General features: G+C 45.3%; 1 protein-coding gene across 4 annotated transcripts in view; it reads right to left on the bottom strand.

Moving 5' to 3' along the window:
• Nucleotides 1–7,781: 7,781 nt before the first annotated feature.
• The window catches only part of ABHD12 (abhydrolase domain containing 12, lysophospholipase), a 364,140-nt gene continuing 349,157 nt past the window's right edge, over nucleotides 7,782–22,764 (bottom strand). For 3 of the 4 annotated variants that reach the window (XM_063918120.1, XM_063918117.1, XM_063918119.1), the window contains one exon: nucleotides 7,782–22,670. In XM_063918120.1, the coding sequence (XP_063774190.1) occupies nucleotides 22,640–22,670 (31 nt within the window). In that variant the 3' untranslated portion in view covers nucleotides 7,782–22,639. The remainder of the gene's footprint in view (nucleotides 22,671–22,764) is intronic. The other variant, XR_010176161.1, reaches the window with a different exon arrangement.

Genomic DNA, 22,764 nt, shown 5'->3' with positions numbered 1-22,764 from the left:
GTGCACTGGCTCCTCCCCCTATGACCCTCCTCCAAGCCTCAGTTAGGATACTGTGCCCGGACGAGCGTACATAATAAGGAAGGATTTTGAATCCCGGGTAAGACTCATACCAGCCACACCAATCACACTGTACAACCTGTGATCTGAACCCAGTTAACAGTATGATAAACGTAGGAGCCTCTGAAAAGATGGCTCACAACAATAAACAACCCGATTTTTTGTAACAATAACTATATACAAGTATTGCAGACAATCCGCACTTGGGATGGGCGCCCAGCATCCACTACGGACTATGAGAAATAGAATTATCGGTAAGTAAATTCTTATTTTCTCTGACGTCCTAGTGGATGCTGGGACTTCCGTAAGGACCATGGGGATTATACCAAAGCTCCCAAACGGGCGGGAGAGTGCGGATGACTCTGCAGCACCGAAAGAGAGAACTCCAGGTCCTCCTCAGCCAGGGTATCGAATTTGTAAAATTTTGCAAACGTGTTGCCACTGACCAAGTAGCTGCTCGGCAAAGTTGTAAAGCCGAGACCCCTCGGGCAGCCGCCCAAGATGAGCCCACTTTTCTTGTGGAATGGGCTTTAACAGATTTTGGCTGTGGCAGTCCTGCCACAGAATGTGCAAGCTGAATTGTACTACAAATCCAACGAGCAATCGTCTGCTTAGAAGCAGGAGCACCCAGCTTGTTGGGTGCATACAGGATAAACAGCGAGTCAGATTTTCTGACTCCAGCCGTCCTGGAAACATATATTTTCAGGGCCCTGACTACGTCCAACAACTTGGAATCCTCCAAGTCCCTAGTAGCCGCAGGCACCACAATAGGTTGGTTCATGTGAAACGCTGAAACCACCTTAGGGAGAAATTGAGGACGAGTCCTCAATTCTGCCCTGTCTGAATGAAAAATTAGGTAAGGGCTTTTATATGACAAAGCCGCCATTTCTGAGACACGCCTGGCTGACGCCAGAGCTAACAGCATGACCACCTTCCATGTGAGATATTTTAATTCCACAGTGGTGAGTGGTTCAAACCAATGTGATTTTAGGAACCCTAAAACTACATTGAGATCCCAAGGTGCCACTGGTGGCACAAAAGGAGGTTGTATATGCAGTACCCCCTTGACAAACGTCTCAATGAAGCCAGTTCTTTCTGGAAGAAGATCGACAGGGCCGAAATTTGAACCTTAATGGATCCTAATTTTAGGCCCATAGACAGTCCTGCTTGCAGGAAATGCAGGAAACGACCCAGTTGAAATTCCTCTGTGGGGGCCTTCTTAGCCTCACACCAGGAAACATATTTTCGCCAAATGCGGTGATAATGTTTCGCAGTTACATCCTTCCTGGCTTTGATCAGGGTAGGGATGACTTCATCTGGAATGCCTTTTTCCATCAGGATCCGGCGTTCAACCGCCATGCCGTCAAACGCAGCCGCGGTAAGTCTTGGAACAGACAAGGTCCCTGCTGGAGCAGGTCCTTTCTTAGAGGTAGAGGCCATGGGTCCTCCGTGAGCATCTCTTGCAGTTCCGGGTACCAAGTTCTTCTTGGCCAATCCGGAGCCACGAGTATAGTCTTCACTCCTCTCCTTCTTATGATTCTCAGTACTTTTGGAATGAGAGGCAGAGGAGGGAACACGTACACCCACGGTGTTACCAGAGCGTCCACCGCTATTGCCTGAGGGTCCCTTGACCTGGCGCAATATCTGTCCAGTTTTTTGTTGAGACGGGACGCCATCATGTCTACCTTTGGTTTTTCCCAACGGTTCACAATCACTTGAAAGACTTCTGGGTGAAGTCCCCACTCCCCCGGGTGGAGGTCGTGTCTGCTGAGGAAGTCTGCTTCCCAGTTGTCCACTCCCGGAATGAACACTGCTGACAGTGCCACCACATGATTTTCCGCCCAGCGAAGAATCCTTGCAGCTTCTGCCATTGCCCTCCTGCTTCTTGTGCCGCCCTGTCTGTTGACGTGGGCGACTGCCGTGATGTTGTCCGATTGGATCAATACCGACTGACCCTGAAGCAGAGGCCTTGCTTGACTTAGGGCATTGTAAATGGCCCTTAGTTCCAGGATATTTATGTGAAGAGACGTTTCCATGCTTGACCACAAGCCCTGGAAATTTCTTCCCTGTGTGACTGCTCCCCAGCCTCTCAGGCTGGCATCGGTGGTCACCAGCATCCAATCCTGAATGCCGAATCTGCGGCCCTCTAGAAGATGAGCACTCTGTAACCACCACAGGAGAGACACCCTTGTCCTTGGAGATAGGGTTATCCGCTGATGCATCTGAAGATGCGATCCGGACCATTTGTCCAGCAGATCCCACTGAAAAGTTCTTGCATGGAATCTTCCGAATGGAATCGCTTCGTAAGAAGCCACCATTTTTCCCAGGACTCTCGTGCATTGATGCACTGACACTTGGCCTGGTTTTAGGAGGTTCCTGACTAGCTCGGATAATTCCCTGGCTTTCTCCTCTGGGAGAAACACCTTTTTCTTGACTGTGTCCAGAATCATCCCTAGGAACAGCAGACGTGTCGTCGGGATCAGCTGCGATTTTGGAATATTTAGAATCCACCCGTGCGGTTGTAGCAGTACCCGAGATAGTGCTACTCCGACCTCCAACTGTTCCCTGGACTTTGCCCTTATCAGGAGATCGTCCAAGTAAGGGATAATTAAGACGCCTTTTCTTCGAAGAAGAATCATCATTTCGGCCATTACCTTGGTAAAGACCCGTGGTGCCGTGGACAATCCAAACGGCAGCGTCTGAAACTGATAATGACAGTTTTGTACCACAAACCTGAGGTACCCTTGGTGAGAAGGGTAGATTGGGACATGGAGATAAGCATCTTTGATGTCCAGAGACACCATATAGTCCCCTTCTTCCAGGTTCGCTATCACTGCTCTGAGTGACTCCATCTTGAATTTGAACCTTTTTATGTAAGTGTTCAAGGATTTTAGATTTAAAATTGGTCTCACCGAGCCGTCCGGCTTCGGTACCACAAACAGCGTGGAATAATACCCCTTTCCCTGTTGTAGGAGGGGTACCTTGATTATCACCTGCTGGGAATACAGCTTGTGAATAGCTTCCACTACCGCCTCCCTGTCGGAGGGAGACGTTGGTAGAGCAGACTTCAGGAACCTGCGAGGGGGAGACGTCTCGAATTCCAATTTGTACCCCTGTGATACTACCTGCAGGATCCAGGGGTCCACTTGCGAGTGAGCCCACTGCGCGCTGAAATTCTTGAGACGGCCCCCCACCGTGCCTGAGTCCGCTTGTAAGGCCCCAGCGTCATGCTGAAGACTTGGCAGAAGCGGGGGAGGGCTTCTGCTCCAGGGAAGAGGCTGCCTGGTGCAGTCTTTTCCCCCTTCCTCTGCCCCGGGGCAGAAATGAGTGGCCTTTTGCCCGCTTGCCCTTATGGGAACGAAAGGACTGAGTTTGAAAAGACGGTGTCTTTTTCTGCTGAGAGGTGACCTGGGGTAAAAAGGTGGATTTTCCAGCCGTTGCTGTGGCCACCAGGTCCGATAGACCGACCCCAAATAACTCCTCCCCTTTATACGGCAATACTTCCATATGTCGTTTGGAATCCGCATCACCTGACCACTGTCGCGTCCATAACGCTCTTCTGGCAGAAATGGACATCGCACTCACTCTAGATGCCAGGGTGCAAATATCCCTCTGTGCATCTCGCATATATAGTAATGCATCCTTTAAATGCTCTATAGTTAATAATATACTGTCCCTATCCAGGGTATCAATATTTTCAGTCAGGGAATCCGACCAAGCCACTCCAGCACTGCACATCCAGGCTGAGGCGATTGCTGGTCGCAGTATAATACCAGTATGTGTGTATATACCTTTTAGGATATTTTCCAGCCTTCTATCAGCTGGTTCCTTAAGGGCGGCCGTATCGGGAGACGGTAACGCCACTTGTTTTGATAAGCGTGTGAGCGCCTTATCTACCCTAGGGGGTGTTTCCCAACGCGCCCTAACCTCTGGCGGGAAAGGGTATAGTGCCAATAATTTATTAGAAATCAGCAGTTTTTTATCGGGGGAAAACCACGCTTTATCACACACCTCATTTAATTCATCTGATTCAGGAAAAACTACTGGTAGTTTTTTTACACCCCACATAATACCCTTTTTTGTGGTACTTGTAGTGTCAGAAATATTCAATGCCTCCTTCATTGCCGTGATCATGTAACGTGTGGCCCTACTGGACATTACGTTTGTCTCCTCACCGTCGACACTGGATTCAGTATCCGTGTCTGGGTCTGTGTCGACCATCTGAGGTAACGGGCGTTTTAGCGCCCCCGACGGTGTCTGAGACGCCTGAACAGGCACTAATTGATTTGCCGGCTGTCTCATGTCGTCAACAGTTTTTTGCAAAGTGCTGACATTGTCACGTAATTCTTTAAATACGACCATCCAGTCAGGTGTCGACTCCCTAGGGGGTGACATCACTAACACAGGCAATTGCTCTGCTTCCACATCATTTTCCTCCTCATACATGTCGACACAATCGTACCGACACCCAGCACACACACAGGGAATGCTCTGAAAGAGGACAGGACCCCACGAGCCCTTTGGGGAGACAGAGGGAGAGTTTGCCAGCACACACCAGAGCGCTATATATATATACAGGGATAACCTTATGTAAGTGTTACTCCCTTTATAGCTGCTGTTTTATATTAGCTGCCAATAGTGCCCCCCCTCTCTTGTTTTACCCTGATTCTGTAGCAGGACTGCAGGGGAGAGTCTGGGAGCCTTCCTTCCAGCGGAACTGTGAGGGAAAATGGCGCTTGTGTGCTGAGGAGATAGGCTCCGCCCCCTTCACGGCGGCCTTTTCTCCCGCTTTTTTTTTAAGGAAAACTGGCAGGGGTGAAATGCATCCATATAGCCCAGGAGCTATATGTGATGTATTTCTTTAGCCATATAAGGTTTAAACATGTTTTATTGCGTCTCAGGGCGCTCCCCCCCAGCGCCCTGCACCCTCAGTGACCGGAGTGTGAAGTGTGCTGAGAGCAATGGCGCACAGCTGCAGTGCTGTGCGCTACCTTATCTGAAGACAGGAACGTCTTCTGCCGCCGATTTCTCCGGACCTCTTCGCTCTTCTGGCTCTGTAAGGGGGCCGGCGGCGCGGCTCCGGGACCCATCCAGGCTGAACCTGTGATCGTCCCTCTGGAGCTAATGTCCAGTAGCCAAGAAGCCCAATCCACTCTGCACGCAGGTGAGTTCGCTTCTTCTCCCCTTAGTCCCACGATGCAGTGAGCCTGTTGCCAGCAGGACTCACTGAAAATAAAAAACCTATTTAAACTTTTACTTCTAAGCAGCTCAGAAGAGCCACCTAGCATGCACCCTTCTCGTTCGGGGCACAAAAATCTAACTGAGGCTTGGAGGAGGGTCATAGGGGGAGGAGCCAGTGCACACCAGCTAGTCTAAAGCTTTTACTTTTTGTGCCCAGTCTCCTGCGGAGCCGCTATTCCCCATGGTCCTTACGGAAGTCCCAGCATCCACTAGGACGTCAGAGAAAATACTGAGACATTATTTTAAAAGAACCAAACATCTCGTCTTATAGTAAGACCAGGGTTTCCCCAGAACCTCTAAATACTTTTTTATTTTTTTAACAGAGATTATAGCTTTCAGAGATTTTCATTTATTTGAGATGATCTGTTATCACTTACCACTGAACAAAGTCATTATACTGTATATCTACACATCATGGATTAGTTCCGTTCTCCATGTCTGGTGAATCAGCTTATTAAAGATTTCCGCTTATTGAGCGGATGCAGTCACAAAGCTGCTATTGTACACAAATCGGACAATGTTTTCTAACTGTGCATACGTCTGATCGGGTTCACTACGATATGCCGGCGGTCGGGCTCCCGGCGACCAGCATACCGGCGCCGGGAGCCCGACCGCCGGCTTACCGACAGTGTGGCGAGCCCAAATGAGCCCCTTGCGGGCTCGCTGCGCTCGCCGCGCTACGGGCACGGTGGCGCACTACACTATTTTATTCTCCCTCCAGGGGGGTCGTGGACCCCCACGAGGGAGAATAAGTGTCGGTATGCCGGCTGTCGGGCTCCTGGCGCCGGTATGCTGGTCGCCGGGAGGCCGACCGCCGGCATACTGAAGACCACCCGTCTGATCTGCAGTGCACACGAGTGAAATGCCATTGCGGTCGCACCAAAGAATTAGTTGCATAGCGAGTGACAGGAAGACAGCGCTTGGGGGTGGTAATGGGGAGTGGTGGACTAAAACGCAGGCGTGTCATAGCTGTTCAGTTGGTGTTTTTTGGGCGTGCAGAAATTAGAAGTTGAGATGTTACTTGCTACAGGAGAGCCTTCCGTCCCGGGAGAGCAGCTCAGTCTGAGCATCTACAGAGGCACTCGGACTTTGCGACATGACCTGATTTGCAACGATGGTACCAATGTATCAGCAATTACACGCCATCAGACGTAAATGATGCCATAGCAGTGGGCAGGTTAGCTTCTGCCCATATTAGCATATAATCACAATTGCATATGGCAAATGATAGCAATGGCAGCAGCAAGACCAACCGCATCTGTATTAGGCCCCCTGAGACAACATAGTGATATTGCTTAATACAGTATTTAGACTAAGTGTAATATCACCTCAGATCTTTTTGTGCTTTCATGCTAACACACGGAATGGATAAAGCCCCATACACACTACCCGATCTCCGCCGACGCCCATATTGGCGGTGGTGGGGACCCGGCAGGGGGGCCAGCATCGGCAAGTGCATACACACTTAATGTAGTGGAAGCATGGCTGTCATTAACGAGGACCTCCCTTGTCTGTACATGTTCAGACGAGGGAGGGGGTCGTTAACGATGCGCGGGAGCGCGCATCGTTAACGGCATTTAGTGTACACACTGGACGTGATTGTGAAAGATCTCGCTCAGATCGTCCCTTCTGAGCGCGATCTTTCACTTTCTCGTCTACTGTGTACGGGCCTTTAGAATGTAGATAAACTGGCGTCCTATATTCTATATGCAGCTAAATGATTAGTGGTGAATTAGTGGAAAGATATCTGTTGGAACGAAAATCTGGTAATGCATGGAACCATTTGCTCCAAAACGCCAGAAAGCATACCAAAATGGTTGCTCGGATAAATTGGTTAAATCAAACGGACTTATCAAATTTGTCTGAATGACCATTTTGGCCTGTTTCCCAGTGTTTGGGAACAAATGGATGATTGTCATATGTTCCCATGCAAGTGACACAGTATATTATGGGGTCAGCAAGACCATTAAGATGACACAGTGCTATTATTGGAGGGTTTACAGGAATGATAGGTGCAAGTCTCTCACCAATTTTGGGTGCTGCAGTGGGCTAGCTTGGAGTAAGCATTGAGGTGGTTTAATCATTGAGATGGCTTAATCAGCTCCTATCCTGCTGTCTCCTCCTGGATTCCAAGCATGTAGTCCGTGTCGCGTTTCAGTCCAAACGCCCTTTGTCAAAAAAAAAAAACCTCCAATAATAGTACTGTGTCACCTTATTGGTCTTGCTGACCCCAGAATACATTGTGTCCCTTGCATGGATTTTTAACAGTTTTTAATGTATTTATGTGGTATTAATTGCCCCTTGTGGTATTTGTTTTATATATATTTATTTTAAAAAATATCAATTTGCACTTTATCCATCCATAAGATAAAAATGGAGGTGGAGTAAGCACATCATTAAGGCACTAAGCGCCAACACATACACCAAAATCTGTATTGTATGCAATATACAACGACAAATTAAATAAAGACAAGAAATGAGCATTTGATAGGCAGAAGTTTATTGATTTGCACGCAGAACATTTGAGCTTTGTAAATTTGATCTCTAAATCTCTAAACAGATAAATGTATCAAAAATCAGCAAAACTTGTTCATGCTTCTCAAAATCTGGACATTAAAAATAGTAAATACTTTTCTAAACCGTATTTTTAGTTTTAGATAGCAGCAAACATGGAATGTAAAATAAATGTTAAAATAGGAATATTACATGGAGTGCTGATGGGAGTTTGACGTCTCTATTAAAATACACAACATGCCTGCTTGGGATAGGTTACAAATCTTCACCAGAACATGAAAGCATAAGCTGGTCCTTAATAGTATACGGCATCGTAAACCAATGATCCAGATAGGTGTTATAAGGATGTCTACATAAAGTGGTTTACTTTATTGTTCCACTAAATAAAAGGGTTTGTTTTTTTTTAATTAATAATATTAAAGTTTCAATTGTAAATTTAGGGTACAGAAAAAAAGAGGGAGAGGAACAAACAGGCAGTGAGAGGGGAACGCACAAGGTTCTGAAATACTAATGTTTAATGCAGAAGCATGTAACAGCAACACAATGTTTTCTATATAATGAGTCTGTATATGTAACATTGCTCAGCTATCACCTTCAGGACAAGCTACTGCCTTCCATACTAAAAGGGTTATACATCACCAGAGTAAGCAACCACTAACGAGCATTTAAAAGTATCCATTGTTTGCATTTAATATTCATAAGCATTTACTTGGACCAGTAACCTTGCGCCTCATGCCTCAGTGATGTCACTAGCTCCTAGTGAAGTCATACTTAGGCAGAATCTTGGCTGCCTTTTTTTGTTCTGCCCATAACATGGCACGAGTGCAAATGAATTAGACCAAGGGGTAGATTACACAAAGAAGATTCTACCTATCGTAGAGCAATCTAGAAAATGATCGAAACAATCCGATTGGTTGCTAAGGCAACAACCCCACTTGCGGGTGACACTTACTCCCTCCAACCCTGGCTCTGTAATGTTAGTAGAAACTAAAGAAATGTCATCAAAGTTCAATTCAATTTTGAAATAAAATTCTACTGCAATATAAATGGGGTTAAGTTTGTGTGACCGGCGATCAGGAGACTGGCAGTCACAATACCGATGCCAGAATTCCAGCATCTGAAAATCCCGATGGTTGGCATGCTGACCAACAGGGACTATTCCCACTCATGGGTGTCCACGACACCCATAGAGTGGGAACATAACCTGTGGCGAGCGCAGCAAGCCTGCAATGAGCTTCGTTCCGCTCCCCCCGCCGGCCATCCAACAGCCAGGATTCCGCCGTTGGTATTCTCCTGACCACAGGTCACACATAGCCAACGCTAGAAATGTACTAATTAGTATGCCCATCTACTATCCGTTTTCTTTTATTGCTACCCTGAAAGTTGTAACAAGCTGTAATTTGCTGTGTTATGCCATTTGCCATGCACAGTGCAATATCTACATGAAGCGTGTGTGTGTGGTGTGTGGGGGAGGGGCGTTTGATAGCGCAGGCAGCATTCTGGTCATGACTGCAAGCAGTCATTGGCGCCACTAAGCTGTATACCCATTTCCATGTATTTACAGTAAACATTCCGGTAAGAGCATGATTTTTAGCACCAGTGAGTAGCTGGTCTTATGGCTGAAAAACAGCACTTCACCATTACTGTTGTAGAGAAGCCCAAAGCTCCATCACTGTAACTAAGGGTGTGTACACACGGGGAGATAAATCTGTAAGGAAAGTTAAAGTGCATTTCTCAAGGTTTAGGGCAGTTTGCGATACAGATTCAATCCCGATGCGCGCTCCTGGGGGTCGGTATCATAAGGCTAGATACACTGTGCAGGCAAGTCAATCTTGACTATTTAGTGTACTATCTAAAGTATAGTCACAATCGAAAATACAGATAGTCACAATCTGTGCTATCTGGGCCCTGGGGAAGTTCAAGGGAAATCGCATAGTCAATATTGGGCATAGCAAGGATCTCACCGTGTACACACCTGAAAACAAATGATTATTGGCTGCCTGCCAAGCTGTGTTTTATTCCTTAGTACTATAGAGCTCCGAGCACTTCACATGAAACACTGGATACAAACTCAGACACCGAAGTAGGCAGGTTAATAACTTGCACTGTCTACCACAAAGCAGCATAAAAGGTCATATCCAATCTGCAGATCCTTTCTCTACAGCAGAGGACACCTAAGGGCTCGCACCTACCTTTTCACACAATTATAAATGCAGGAAAAGCTAATAAGAGAAAAGAACAAATACAAGTCAATAATCCAACATTGCTGTTATATCAGTAATGCTAGTTTTAAAATATTAGAATGCAGCACCTATTTCTCAGGCGCTAACGCCTGCTCCCATTACAATAGAATGTACTGGTAAAAGCTAGGGGCATGATAAGGACATGGCGGACACACCGCTGAAGCAAAGGTTGGCTTTCATGCGTTTCTACCTGTTTTCCCCAGTGAATGCGTGATTGAACTTTAAAGGTTTAATGTCATATGATCTGGAGAGACACGGATTGCATACTGCACATGTATGTTGTACAGCAGACATGCGAAACGGATGTTTAATTGTAAGTAGTGGACAGAATTCTGCTACGGCCACAGTACATCCAAGTGCTTGTTGTTATTAGCATAAATGTATATGGCATAAAATGGTATCCGGACTCCAGGGCAACACCAATAAGGTCGACACCTGAAATAGGTCAACATGGACAAAAGGCCGACATTGAAAAAGGTCGACATGAGTTTTTCCACATTTTTTTAATAAATTTTTTGAACTATTTCATACTTTACGATCAACATGGATTACAATTGGGAATGGTAACCTTGCCCGAAGCTCGCTTGCCATGCAAGGGGACACGATGCACTAACTGGGGTTCCCGGTCACATTCCGGAGAAACCCCATAAAAAAATCATGTTGACCTTTTTCCATGTCGACCTATTTGAGATGTCGACCTAAGTGGTGTCGACCCTGAGTGCCAGATCCGCATAAAATATCATGCATCACTGTACAAACAAAAGATGTTTTATGTTTCACTGCAGTCTTTCCCCAGTGGAGCAGCGTCACATACATACTATACAAAACGCGGCTGATTCTGAGCTGGGAGCAAAATAAATAAATAAATAAATAAATAAATGACTTTGCACCTGGACTATCCAAGACGCAATACAAGGGATACATATACATTTATTTCTTTTTGCATGCAGGGTAAATTCTGGCTACTTTTACATGTAGCCAACAAATATTGGCTGTTTTATTTTTACACTGCTTAGATTTCAGTTTGGACACTCCCCTCTCACATATAAATCTCTCTGCACGTTACATCTGCCCCACCTGCAGTATAGCAAGGTCTTACCCGGTGCAGTTACTTGGTTTTATTTTGCTTTGCTCCTAGTTGTGAATCAGCCCCAATATGGCATGCAGTTTCTGACAATAAGCAGGAGACCTGGTAGCTGTCACTTTATTTTTTATTACATTTAAGGTCTGCATACTGTATGCTGCTAAGAAAGAAGGACATTGATGGTTACAATGTTTTTGCTGAAAGGAATAGGCCATTGGCGTGTATGCCTGACTTACCTGTCTGTAAGAAACTGAGCTCACCCAGACATCTGGAAACTGTCCCACAGTGGTGTATACAGTTAACAATGCTAACATGAGGTGCCACGGGTTGGTGGTCCAGGACCAAATCAAATTATTTGTGATAGGCAAAACCAGAGCTGATGGCTGCCAATCATAAAATATGTGAAGTGCAACCCTGTCCACCACCACGTAACTGACCCTATGGATGACTGCTATGGACAATTTATTTCATTTAACTATTTTTGCAGAATTGCCCAGGGGTGCTGTGAAAAAAAATAAAAAGGCTGATACTCTAGGTCAGGGGTGGCCAACCAGTCAGTGACAAAGAGCCAAAAAACCTTGTTAGGTACGTCACAAAGAGCCGACATCGAGCCAATGGCGCGCATGCAAAAATGGAATGTAGACCACACCCCTGGTATAAAATACATTGAAAAAGCCAGAACGACATAAAATACATCTTTTAAAGCCAAATCCATTGAAAAAGCCACTTTTACATAATAAACTTCAGCTCCCCCATGTGTCACTCCAGCCAGCTCTCCCATGTGTCACTCCAGCCAACTCCCACATGTGTCACTACTGCCAGCACCCTCCTATGTCACTCCAGCCAGCACCCTCCTATGTCACTCCAGCCAGCTCTCCCATGTGTCACTCCAGCCAACTCCCACATGTGTCACTCCAGCCAGCACCCTCCTGTGTCACTCCAGCCAGCTCCCCTATGTGTCACTCCTGCCAGCACCCTCCTGTATCACTCCAGCCAGCTCTCCTATGTGTCACTCCTGCCAGCACCCTCCTGTGTCACTCCTGCCAGCTCTTCATGTGTCTCTCCTGCCAGCACCCTCCTGTGTCACTCCAGCCAGCACCCTCCTGTGTCACTCCAGCCAGCTCTCTCATGTGTCACTCCTGCTAGCACCCTCCTGTGTCACTCCAGCCAGCACCCGCCTGTGTCACTCCAGCCATCTCCCTCCTGTGTCACTCCAGCCAGCACCCTCCTGTGTCACTCCAGCCATCTCCCCCATGTGTCACTCCAGCCAGCTCTCCCATGTGTCACTACTGCCAAGACCCTGCTGTGTCACTCCAGCCAGCTCTCCCATGTGTCACTACTGCCAAGACCCTGCTGTGTCACTCCAGCCAGGTCTCCCATGTGTCACTACTGCCAAGACCCTGCTGTGTCACTCCAGCCAGCTCCCCCATGTGTTACTCCAGCCAACACCCTCCTGTCACTCCAGCCAGCTCTTCCATGTGTCACTCCTGCTAGCACCCTCCTATGTGACTCCAGCAAGCTCCCCCGTGTCACTCCAGCCAGCTCTCCCATGTGTCACTACTGCCAAGACCCTGCTGTGTCACTCCAGCCAGGTCTCCCATGTGTCACTACTGCCAAGACCCTGCTGTGTCACTCCAGCCAGCTCTCCCATGTGTCACTCCAGCCAACACCCTCCTGTCACTCCAGCCAGCTCTCCCATGTGTCACTCCTGCTAGCACCGTCTTATGTCACTACAGCCAGCTCCCCCGTGTCACTCCAGCCAGCTCTCCCATGTGTCACTCCTGCTACCACCCTCCTATGTCACTCCAGCCAGCTCTCCCATGTGTCACTCCTGCTACCACCCTCCTATGTCACTCCAGCCAGCTCTCCCATGTGTCACTCCTACCAACACCCTCCTGTCATTCCAGCCAGCTCTTCCATGTGTCACTCCTGCTACCACCCTCCTATGTCACTCCAGCCAGCTCTCCCATGTGTCACTCCTGCTACCACCCTCCTGTGTCACTCCAGCCAGCTCCCCCATGTGTCACTCCTACCAACACCCTCCTGTCATTCCAGCCAGCTCTTCCATGTGTCACTCCTGCTACCACCCTCCTATGTCACTCCAGCCAGCTCTCCCATGTGTCACTCCTGCTACCACCCTCCTGTGTCACTCCAGCCAGCTCCCCCATGTGTCACTCCTGCTACCACCCTCCTATGTCACTCCAGCCAGCTCTCCCATGTGTCACTCCTGCTACCACCCTCCTATGTCACTCCAGCCAGCTCTCCCATGTGTCACTACTTTCAGAACCCTCCTGTGTCTCTCCAGCCAGCTCTGCCATGTGTCACTCTCTAGCCCACCCTCAAGTATCACTACAGCCCCCCTTCCCCATCAACTCATGCCATTGCAGCAGTCCCTAATGTGTCCTCTGTTTGCTTGTGGGTGTCTTACCTCTAGTATCTGGCTCCTTCAGTTTTCAGTCCCTGTAGTGCTGCTGCGTGTCTGGCTGGAGTGCAGCGCTTTCTGTATCTGTTGTGGTCACATGATCTAGAGTGTTGGGAGCCACATTTGAATAAAGAAAGAGCCACATGCGGCTCAAGAGCCACAGGTTGGCCCCCGCTGCTCTAGGTGCTAGACAGTTCGGGAACAACTGGGCAAATATATGAAGACACCCCAAAAACAAAACAAACTACAAACCTGCAACATTCATCCTCTACCCATGATGTATCATTTATCCTTCACCCATGATGTATCATTTATCCTCCACCCATGATGTATCATTCATCCTCCACCCATGATGCATCATTCATCCTCCACCCATGATGCATCATTCATCCTCCACCCATGATGTATCCTCCTCCCATGATGCATCATTCATCCTCCACCCATGATGTATCATTCATCCTCCACCCATGATGTATCATTCATCCTCCACCCATGATGTATCATTCATCCTCCACCCATGATGTATCATTTATCCTCCTCCCATGATGCATCATTCATCCTCCACCCATGATGCATCATTCATCCTCCACCCATGATGCATCATTCATCCTCCACCCATGATGTATCATTTATCCTCCACCCATGATGTATCATTCATCCTCCACCCATGATGTATCATTCATCCTCCACTCATGATGCATCATTCATCCTCCACCCATGATGTATCATTCATCCTCCACCCATGATGTATCATTCATCCTCCACCCATGATCCTCCACCCATGATGTATCATTCATCCTCTACCCATGATGTATCATTCATCCTCCACCCATGATGTATCATTTATCCTCCTCCCATGATGCATCATTCATCCTCCACCCATGACGTATCATTCATCCTCCACCCATGATGTATCATTCATCCTCCACCCATGATGTATCATTTATCCTCCACCCATGATGTATCATTCATCCTCCACCCATGATGTATCATTCATCCTCCACCCATGATGTATCCCTCCACCCATGATGCATCATTCATCCTCCACCCATGATGTATCATTCATCCTCCACCCATGATGTATCATTTATCCTCCACCCATGATGTATCATTCATCCTCCACCCATGATGTATCATTCATCCTCCACCCATGATGTATCATTTATCCTCCACCCATGATGTATCATTCATCCTCCACCCATGATGTATCATTTATCCTCCACCCATGATGTATCATTCATCCTCCACCCATGATGCATCATTCATCCTCCACCCATGATGCATCATTCATCCTCCACCCATGATGTATCATTTATCCTCCACCCATGATGTATCATTCATCCTCCACCCATGATGTATCATTCATCCTCCACTCATGATGCATCATTCATCCTCCACCCATGATGTATCATTCATCCTCCACCCATGATGTATCATTCATCCTCCACCCATGATCCTCCACCCATGATGTATCATTCATCCTCTACCCATGATGTATCATTCATCCTCCACCCATGATGTATCATTTATCCTCCTCCCATGATGCATCATTCATCCTCCACCCATGACGTATCATTCATCCTCCACCCATGATGTATCATTCATCCTCCACCCATGATGTATCATTTATCCTCCACCCATGATGTATCATTCATCCTCCACCCATGATGTATCATTCATCCTCCACCCATGATGTATCCCTCCACCCATGATGCATCATTCATCCTCCACCCATGATGTATCATTCATCCTCCACCCATGATGTATCATTTATCCTCCACCCATGATGTATCATTCATCCTCCACCCATGATGTATCATTCATCCTCCACCCATGATGTATCATTTATCCTCCACCCATGATGTATCATTCATCCTCCACCCATGATGTATCATTTATCCTCCACCCATGATGTATCATTCATCCTCCACCCATGATGTATCATTTATCGGGTGTAGTACTGCTGACCGGTGGTCAGGAGACCGCCAGCAGCATACCGACGCCAGGATCCCGGCGGGGAGGGGCGAGTGCAGCTGACCGGCGGTCACATGAATACCACCCCATTTATCCTCCACCCATGATGTATAATTTATCCTCCACCCATGATGTATCCGGCCATATTAACAGTAACCAAACCCCCAAAGATTTTGCTTTGTAGCAGCTTTATGGCTACGTCATACCTTTCTGTACATAAATAGCCTGGTCTACTTAAAAAATATTTTGTTCAGTATATGCTACCATTTCAGAGCCTCCAACTGCACTTTTTGACAGGTACAGTACAGTTTTTTTTTTATGGTACCGGTTTTTGGAGTCTCCAATTCCTATTAAAGCCTATGGGAGTGATGTTTAGCCACGCCCCTTTCCCTTATTTGTACAGGTTTCCGGCTCGGCACTGTTGGAGGGTATGACATTTTGCTGTACAACACCTAGTCACATTTTTAAATTGTAATGGAAACATAGCAAATGACATAGGAAATGTTGATATTGTTATAATGCTGTCATCATGGTTAGGAGCACTCTAATAACTCACTGTAGACATGTTCAGTTTTTGGTACACCCCGACTAGCTGCATTGTGATGTTTTATAATAATAGTATTATTTTTATATCCATTCATTTTTCCCTCTAAGCATTCTTCATTTTCACGCAGTGCTTTGGGCATACAAACTAGTCAGGTGACATTAGAGTGATCAGATTTTACCAATGGAACACAGTATACTCTAGAGACAGCTTGAGAAAGGGCCATTTGTGTCTGACACGTTGCTGACTTGCACAATGAATGCACCTTGTTTATTGCACCTGTTCCAGAGTGACCTCTATTTTTGTTCTATTGCTCTATATAAAATTGTATATGGTGTCCACCTAGAGAACGCCCCCTGCTGTCAGCTACCTGCAGGCAGCAGCAGCAGCATTTCCCAGCGCTTCCTGGCAGCTCTTCCCACCTCTCACTCCATACAGCCCAGCCCTGTGCTCTCACCTTAGGCAAAGCAGAGGATGCTTACTCTGATAAGCAATGGAGATCAAGTGTGCTCCTCGGAGGGTGGCGAGGGAACTTAACAACCAAAGAAGGAGCTGCAGAAGGTGGAAGGCATGGCCGATTGAAGTAATGTGTGCTCTAAAGCAGTGGCGAGAGAGAAAGATAATAGGAGGAGAGAGAGAATTGGGGCCAAGGGAGAGACTAGGAGGAGAGAGAATTGGGGCAGATGGGAGAAAATAGGGGAGAGGGAAAGAATAGGGGGAGGCAGAAGAGAGAAAGAGCATGGAGGATACTGCAAGATGGGGGAAGAGTGAGAAAACTGAACCCTGTTAGTGGCAGCCACTATAGCGAACGACTTGGTAAAAGACAGGTCCAAATTACCAGTGTGTGTTTGCTCTTTTACAGAGGGCGTAGGTGTAATACACATCAGGATTACTAATGGCTTGTATATAATGATATTCTGCCTGCCTGGCATCTAGACTGTACAACTAGAAGAACTGATGACATAAAGAAATGCTGGATTTGCATTATTTTGCAGATAGAAACTTTCCTGAGACACATACTAGTGCATCTAGGGATTGTGACACATTCATGGCACATACTGACATCCAAATACATCGTAATACCTCCTGTATTTCCAGAAACTACCGATCTTACGAGAATTACTTCATTTAACTAATTATAGGGCAAAGAAACAGGCTGCAGCCCTAGGGTGGATACATATAGGTGCCTGTGTTACACCTCAGCTATTGTCTATTCAAGCTGTAGTCAACTATAACTATCTGTGTGTACCCCACTAAAATAGTCCCATCCAAAAGCATTTCACAGGGGTGACCAGACTGACCCAGACACTGGTCACAATATTAGATGTGATGTAATGAAACTACAAAGCTTCACCCAAGTGTAAATGCCTTGCTAGACTCCATACAGATCAGGAGTTTGTTTCTTCACTTGTCTCTGGTAGCGTGTGCTGCACACTGTCCTGTAACACTCTCTCTCTGGTGCATGCTGGAGAGAGGTAAGACATGAACAAACCTTTCTGTGAGTGTAACCTGCACACATTGGAACAGGCATATGCCACATTCCACGTCTGTCCAATGACATCTGCCTAATACAAACTGCTATTACTGGCACAGTGTTAGATATGAGTTCAGGTGCAGCAAAGGTTCCTCATATGTCGCTCACCCTTCACAACATTCTCCCAGGTAAGCAGAGGACCAGATGGTACAAAACTATAACTCCTGGACTTACAGCATCTTCTCTCAGATATGCTAAATTCCACTCAAGGTCATCGCTTCATAACTTGTTTTAGCTTCATGCTTCTGTATTTTATGAAAATGTACTTCATTATTTTCTGTACTATATTATGCTATGTATCTGTTAAGCGCCTTGAGTCCTATTGGAGAAAGAGCGCTATATAAATAATAATAATTATTATTATTATTATAAAGACATAGACTAAAACTGGAAATCACATCTTGGACACAATTCAGTATAGAATTAACTCCAGATTTTGCTTTTATTAATTTACTATTGCAAAATATATTATATAAAAAATTACTTAAGGTATTAAATACTCAAAAAAATGGTTGTTATTCTCATTTATTACACACAGTAGTAGTACTGTAAAGAAGGATCAGGACGACCTACCATAAAGGCCATGCAGAACAATTATGTTGGGTGTCAAACTATTGGACCCTTGTCCTAGATTAGTGTTTCTCAACCTCTGTATTCAAGGCACCACTAAAGGGCCCTACACATATAAAGATCCGCCGCCGAGCTGCCCGACGGCTGATACGGGCGACGGGGGGAGTGAAGTTTCTTGACTCCCCCCGTCACCCGGCTCCATTGAAGTGTAGGCAAATATGGACGAGATCGTCCATATTGGCCTGCATGTACAGCCGACGGGGCACCAGCGATGAACGAGCACGGGGCCGCGCATTGTTCATCGCTGGTGATTCCACACTCAAAGATATGAACGTTATCTCGATCAATAATGAACGAGATCGTTCATATCTTTGAGGAATATCGGCCAGTATGTAGGGCCTATAAGAGTCCTGTTTTAAGGATAGCCACACTTGAACACAGGTGATTTAATTATTACCTCAGCTATTTTGCTTGAACTACTGTGCTCAAGCAAATGAATATTCTTAGAACCTGGATTGTTGGTGTGCCTTAAGGAGCAAGGTTGGGAAACACTGTTCTATGTGTTGCAAAACACAACTAAGGTCTACGGAAACATCTTGACATACAATGAAGCATGCAGCACCAAAGTTATGGGGAACTAACCTCACCCTAATGATGCTGCTCCGTACATATCCACAGACCTTCTGTACATTGCCCACTACTGCAATGACCCCTTATCAATGAGAAGCGCCACCAATACAATGGTTTAACAGAACTTATATACAGTAGATAGCAACCCATGCAATTAGTATTCTGCAACTAAAATAATGCTTTATTACACGCACAACTCTGGGAATATGGAATTGGGGTATCAGATGGCAGAATGTACCTCTACGATACATAAAACTATATAGTCCGGCATAAAAAAAGTCACTGAATACAAATGAAACAAAAAGGAAGCAGAGAACTGTAACGGGAGCAGCAGACAGGCAATAAGTAATGCAAGGTGCACCGAGGAGGGCTGTGTACAGGGGAATGCAGTTCTGAGTGCGACAATCAAACTGGCCACACTCAAAACGGGAACAGGGTTATGTCGTGGCCGTAATGTCAACTTGTTAATAATGCGATTTAAAGTATTTTAACAGTGTCACCTTTACAACTTCTAATGTGATGCTTTACCGATAGGTTTGATGTTCTAAAGCGGACATTGTCCCTGTTCTGAGTGTCAACATATTTATTGTGGAACACTCATATCTGACGCATCACCGGTTGTACTCTTAGGTCCATTGTTCTTATTTCAAGGGCATGTTCCTCTCACTAATGCAGTAATGCATGGATCCCATTTTTGCCATTGGTAAAGACGTGCTTATGAAGCAAAAAGCAAATCCTATAAATCATAGGTTCTCAAACTCAGTCCTCAGGACCCCACACAGTGTATGTTTTGCAGGTAACCCAGCAGGAGCACAGGTGAATTATTTACTCACTAACACATTTTAGAAGACCCACAGGTGGAGCTAATTATTTCACTTGTGATTCTGTGAGGAGATCTGCAAAACATGCCCTGTGTGGGGTCCTGAGGACCGAGCTTGAGAACCTGTGCTATAAATGAAACATGCCCATGAACAGAAAACTACACAAAGTCATCAAGTTACAGCATGCAATGGCTACACATTGTACATATAGTGACACTGCACAATGTTGGGGATCATTTCACTAGATGATATAAATAATGATGTTTGCAGGTTACTTATTGCCCTGTGAAGAAGCTGTACGCAATATAGATTGTGTACTTGTATACAGAAGCTTAGATTACACACGTGTCTAAAGATTACATAACAGGTGTTCTTAACTTTCATCTAACCTAAGTACACCCATAGTTATCTAACCTAAGTATACCCATAGTTATCTAACCTAAGTATACCCATAGTTATCTAACCTAAGTATACCCATAGTTATCTAACCTAAGTATACAATACTTTAATTTTGTAATGAACAATAAATCCCTTCTTTTTATTTCTCTACTGTTGGCTGTATTTTTGACTCAAAGGGATTTCAAAATAATATACCGGTACTTAAGACGTGATATGAAAGTTCTTGGTACACTATATATTAAACAGTAACCTAAAACAGAAGATTTACTTATTTTTCTTAAAATAGCCAAAGTAACTTTTAGGTAAACATCTTTGCGGTTCTTCCAAAAACCATCATCTCTATTTCAGAATGTTGGTAGAAGGGGGAAAAGGTTGTGTGGGATGTCACAGTGCCCTGTTCGAGTAGTAGTATCACTCACGACCACCCAGATCCCACAAATCTGTTCCTCCTGCACCGATTGATACTGTACAAACTATGGTATGACAAAAAAAAATTGTTTGTTTTTTTTAAATTTTTTCGAATGCACATGGATTTTTCCAAATCCTATCACAGTGGAACCAATTTAAAATTCCAGAAATAATGCAGACTGCACATTTTCCATGTAAAGCCATACTACATTTTTTTGCATCTTAAATATTCACTTTCTAGTAGTTATGTATACAGTAGCAAATAACATTATCTTTAAAAATGTAAGACCTGTAAATGTTCTGATAACATCATATTTGATGCAGTAAATATGCCAAAGGGACTGACCACTTTCAGCACTGCAACGATGCAATCTGTGGCATCTGCCTAATTACGCATTGTGGCAGATGTAGTTCTGACAGTTACTGCCAATCCCTCTTCTAATACAATCCATTATGTACAGCATAGGTTATGCAGTAGCTGGAGTGCCAAGGTCGAGAGAACAAAAGTATATTATACAGTCTATAACGATCAGGGAGGGCAGTGCAATATGGAGTGATAGACCTGTGTGCTTGAGCCTATTATAGCAAGTCATACAAAGGAGACTATGGGAAGAAGCAGTGTGTGCCTGCTTTCCAGCCATCTGTTTTGTATCCATCACTTCTATGTATTAATCATACAGCTCTTTTTAATATGCGCATATGTAATAAGGTCCAAAATTGCCGGAGGTGCAAGATGCCGGCAGATTTACAAGGCAAAACCATGCCTTGTAAATGGTTTCCGCTTTAAACAATATCGGGTGATTCTTCAGAAGTGAACATAAAGTCCTGTGCATCACACACTTTTAAAAATGTTTCCTTTTAAACTGGTCTGTTTAGAAATTATTGTTATATAAAAACTTAATTGCTTAGTAGCAATGCCTTACCGTATAACTTAAGACCCACTTAAATCTTGGCATTTTGGAGAAGTATGTCATTTGAATTTGTGTAGCTGTCCCGTGCATCACGGAGAATCGCCCTATCCGAGATCGTCCAGCATCCTGCACTTCCGGCAATCTCTGACTCTATTACATATACCCCCAGATTTGATAAACTTGGAGACGGATATGAGCAGAATTTTTCCACATAAACCCATATAATACACAAATAGCTAAACTGTGTAAGAAATCCAAATATAACCACACCCAGAATAGTAGAAGTAAACCAATGAACATTTCAGCACTATGAGTTTGTCACCTGAGGCCTCAAACATACAGGTGTTATAATAACAACAATGGGGGGAAAAAAATATATAAAAACTAGACTTCTGTTATCCTCATTTTCAACAGGGCTTTCAAGGCGTGTACTCGGAACCTCGCTGCTGGGTAGTGCACTAAGAGACAAGTGCGACTGGTAATGATGGAAGTAACAAATGCCAAGCACATAACGCCTGTGCCCACTTCTCCAGTATTCTTTCTAGACTGTCAACTTCAAAGTAGGAGGCTTTACAATCACGCATTGAGCGTCTGATAATAACACCCATGTGTAACAAGGCTTTAAGACGTAATGTGCTGTTTATTATTCTTAGTCTGGATTATGCATACTGTGCAAGCAGCAGGCACTGTACAAAACATCCCCCCTATTCTCAGCACACTACCTGGTCAGAGGAAGTACTTACTGATAGCAAATAGAAAAGAGACTGGCCATTATAAATCACAGTAACATACAGAACCTCTAAACTTATTGCGCTGATAGTGCCTGCTGAACCTAACTTCTCATGTGAGAAACAGTAGCTCTCCTAATTATCATCAAGTAAGACAACAAACTTGCTCACGAACAGCAACTTCAGGACGTTCGAGTCCTTCCGCAGTGAGACCTCCGAGGTTTAAAGTAACGGACCACCCACGTACCGCCAGTTTGGCCTTTTGGATATTTCTTCGTCAGATTTTCTGGTTATGCGTTAGCAGCTCGTGACATACAGTGTAAGTCCCAGCACAGTCTGACGATTGCAGGCAAAACTTAAAAAGATAAATAAAACACAAGTCACGCTGGTCTGATTGTTTTACCCAGTGACCCTGGAATGGATTATATCCCGTGTGAAAGTGTGGGCAAGAACTGGAACAGTTACGCTGAATCGCCTGCTTCTTTAGGGAAACACAAGGATCATATTGCTCAGCCCTAAAATCGCGCAGGAACATTCTGACTGTCAGCCTGTAGTGGTTCTATTGCTGCTCCGTGCTGCCAAAGAAGTCTCTACAAGAGGGAAAGAGAAATGGTGACAGAGTAATAGCATCTGGACCAAGACAGTAAGGAAGGTTAGTTCACAATCCAGAACCAGGAGATGGGA

This window comes from Pseudophryne corroboree, chromosome 4 (assembly GCF_028390025.1).
Source record: "Pseudophryne corroboree isolate aPseCor3 chromosome 4, aPseCor3.hap2, whole genome shotgun sequence".
NCBI classification, from domain to species: domain Eukaryota; kingdom Metazoa; phylum Chordata; class Amphibia; order Anura; family Myobatrachidae; genus Pseudophryne; species Pseudophryne corroboree.
The sequence above is the reverse complement of the archived record's forward strand: the minus strand, read 5'-3'. Positions and strand labels throughout refer to the sequence as shown.